The following is a 3,504-nucleotide window of genomic DNA, read 5'->3' as shown; positions in this document are numbered from 1 at the left end:
ACAGTAAAGGATACTGGGGGTGATAAGGTTAATTTTAACATGAAAATTACTTTGCAAATGGACTATTCAAAACAAATACTCAATATATTCATGGAAAAATCTTTATTTTATTTTATTTAAAATACTTCACTAAGAAATATGACTTTTTGTATGTGAAAGTTTTGTAATATTAACTGAAAGTCTTCCACATTTCGTGAAGATATACCTAATATATTGAGAGTTATAAGTATTAAATTTATAAAGACTTTAAACGAGTACAAAAGATCACGTGAGTCAGACAAATTGACTGACCCTGTGTTGAGAGAGTTAGACACTACTTTATCAATTAAAAATTATATACATTTTGAATGGTTACTTAAACAATAAATCATTCACTTATATGTGAAAATCTTATTTACTGAAAGACTGCCAAAATCTGTGAAGATATACACACTATATTGAAAGATAGAAGTATTAAATCTATAAAGACTTTAAATGAGTACAAAGAGGTCATGTGGTTGGTCAAATTGACCAAGCCCATATTGAGAGAGATAATAAGCTAAAACAAACATTTGTCCAAGAATATATTAAGCATTTCTTTAGAATAGTCCGTGTGCAAAGTAATTTTCATGTTAAGATTAAAATTACTTTTCTTCATCTCAAAATTCCTTTCCCCACAGAAAAGGAGCTTGTACTCTAAGTGAAATGGATGATTATCTGCTCAGAACATAATGTTATACAACACATCATTCGTTAGATGAAAATCTTGACTTTCTATTGTTTGCAGGTAATATATAATTAAACATAAGAGAAAACTATCAACAAATTGTGAAAGACATGATGTGACAGGTTGGGTCTTATTTTCTATTTATAGGTTTGTAATCAAACAAAATTGAAGACTATAAAAATTATGGTTTTTCTGAGTAATGATGATTTTATAGTGAGTAATTTATGCTTAATTTCATACTTTTTTTTGGAAGGGTGGTGGATAAAATACAGAAAAGAAGATGCCTAGAGAAAATGTGTCATGTGTGTCACAGTAGGGGAAACTTCAGAATTTTTTTTAACATTGCCTTATAAAACTAAGAACTTGTATACTATTAGAATATGGATTCTTAACTAAGATTTTATGCTATACTAAATGGTGTAACATAAACAAAAAGTAGTTTATTAAAATTTTGAATGTAAGACACTAAAACCTTGTGTCCTGTGCAGTATAGGGTACCTACAGCAATAGAGTTAATGTAGTTATTTGCATTTGGATTCTAAATAGTTCACAAGCAGTGTGATTTGCATTTTGAGTGTAAAAATATTATTTCTTATTTTACACTTTTCACATTTCACATGCATAATTTCTATAACCTCCTAAATGAATATCAAAAGTTTTTAAGGTCAATGTTTACGTTGTATTTTCAATTTTCTCTACTATATCACTAACTCTAATTATCATCAGTGGAATGAAATGTTTAAAATTAAGAAATGGAAATATGGATAGCTTTTAGCTCCTTATAGAAGTCTTTTGAAACTTGTTTTTTTTTAATATGCATAATTTCACTTCTTTATATTTTCCCTTATAGTTTATTTTTAATTTTCTTGTCTAATTCTTTATCTTTTATTCTTGATGTCAGTATGCCAACATGTCTCCGCAGTGCTCTATTGTTATTATAGGTTGACACACAAATTCTTTCGCTAATTCTCACATATGTGAATGACGCCATCTTGCTTAGACGTTTTCACAAGCCAAGCTGCAACAAGTGAAACATTAAAATCATAAACCTTTCAAATACACATTTTAAAAGACAAATAATGCATATTAAATTAAGATATACATAAAATCTAAATGCAATCTAACTGTCTAGCAAACTGATATACATAAGGTGACAAACACTTGCCAAGCATTATGTACCCCACAAACAAAAAGAACAATGGACTAAGATTCTTTTCCATCTCCTACTACAGATCTATACCCTGGTAATAGTTTCTTCTGGCTATAACTAAATAGCGGAAAATCTGCTTTTTCTATTGGTTATAAGCATACCATTCAACTTCAAACTGTCACTTAGCAACACAGCTTTGACTTTGCAAATGGGCATGGCTAACTTTAAACTTAGAAATACTTAGAATGTTATTTCACATGGGGAGAAATTCTTGGAAGGTTTCCAGATGCTAAAGAAATACAGCTGCAACTTTACTTTACAGCATATGCTGACATTCTATATTAGCTACTCACGGTTTCTTATATAAGGTCTCTTAAAGTTGAGAACTTGTAACTGCAAGAGGATCAAGTGACAGCAAAAACTGAAGTTTTAATTGCTGTTATAGATGCTTCTTTTTAAAATAAAGGAATAAAACATAAGATAATATAAAACTTTATAATAATAATTTCATTAAAATACATTTATAGTAAAGTGGTTTAGTTAAAATGTTAATGTAATTCAGTAACATATGCAGAATGGGGCTTAAAAATGGCATCATTTCTATCAGGTTAAGAGAGCATACTGTCAATGAAGTGATATTTTTAAAGAGTAACTTGCAGTCAATACTCTCTGAGGAAACATGTTTCAGAACAGAAGCTGTTTGAAACTACCTGCTACCAAACTATTGACTTCTGGAAAGTAAGGTTTTTACACGGGTTATGTTGAAGAACAAAAGACCATTGTTTTCCTTTTGTCTGCTTAAGTTCATTTTTACAATAACTGACATTTACTCCAAAATGGTCATAAACACATTTCATGTTCTTGGTCCTTCATACTGTCTTGCTCTGTCTACGTGAAACAGCAGTTACTACATCTACATACATTCATATCAACTTGAAGCATCCACATTTAAACATGACCAGCTATGTCACTGATCTTTAAATAAATCTATAAATCATTTTAATAGCACAGATTCTTAAATTATCTTTGGGTATAAAGGTGTAAGGTATTCACACAAATGAACAACTTAAGAATAGGTTTTTATTTAGGCTTTTGTAGCTGAACATGTCTTTCAATTCTTTTCATGACACTTTGATTATTACGGTAAAATATCTTGGCATAAAGCCACCAGATTCAAAAATAACTTTAGATATCTGCCTACCTTTCCTGTCTGGAGATCATATTCATTTGTTTCTTCTAATGAGTAAGTACAGTCTCCTGGGCTTGGGCAGTGACTGGAAAGTGGAGATTCACTACCTTGAGAGTCAGAAACAGGACTATCTGTATTCTTCCTTTGAGCCCAGAGGTTCTTTCCAAGTTCTTCAGAATTTGGTGTTGTATGATAAACTACATAAGCTGGTTTCAGTAACTTGCCTTTCTGTATGTATATCCGACCATCAATAAACTGTAACACAGCAAGACACATATATCATTATTCTTATATCTTAAATTATGTGTGTGTGTCTCTCTCTTACTCTATATATATATATATATATATATATATATATATATATAATACTATACTAAAACTAAAACAACGAAGAACAACGTATATGACTAAACGTAAGGTTATTACGTTTTACTTACGTACCGTACGGGTTTAGTTAAA

General features: G+C 30.1%; 1 protein-coding gene across 1 annotated transcript in view; it reads right to left on the bottom strand.

Annotated features, from left to right (window-relative positions):
* LOC106460462 (GON-4-like protein) overlaps positions 1-3,504 on the bottom strand; it is a 211,856-nt gene that overhangs the window by 60,079 nt on the left and 148,273 nt on the right. Inside the window, exon 21 of the mRNA XM_013920158.2 lies at positions 3,058-3,300. Coding sequence (XP_013775612.2) covers positions 3,058-3,300 — 243 coding nt within the window. The remainder of the gene's footprint in view (positions 1-3,057; positions 3,301-3,504) is intronic.

Source organism: Limulus polyphemus, unplaced genomic scaffold (genome assembly GCF_000517525.1).
Source record: "Limulus polyphemus unplaced genomic scaffold, Limulus_polyphemus-2.1.2 Scaffold775, whole genome shotgun sequence".
NCBI classification, from domain to species: domain Eukaryota; kingdom Metazoa; phylum Arthropoda; class Merostomata; order Xiphosura; family Limulidae; genus Limulus; species Limulus polyphemus.
The sequence above is the reverse complement of the archived record's forward strand: the minus strand, read 5'-3'. Positions and strand labels throughout refer to the sequence as shown.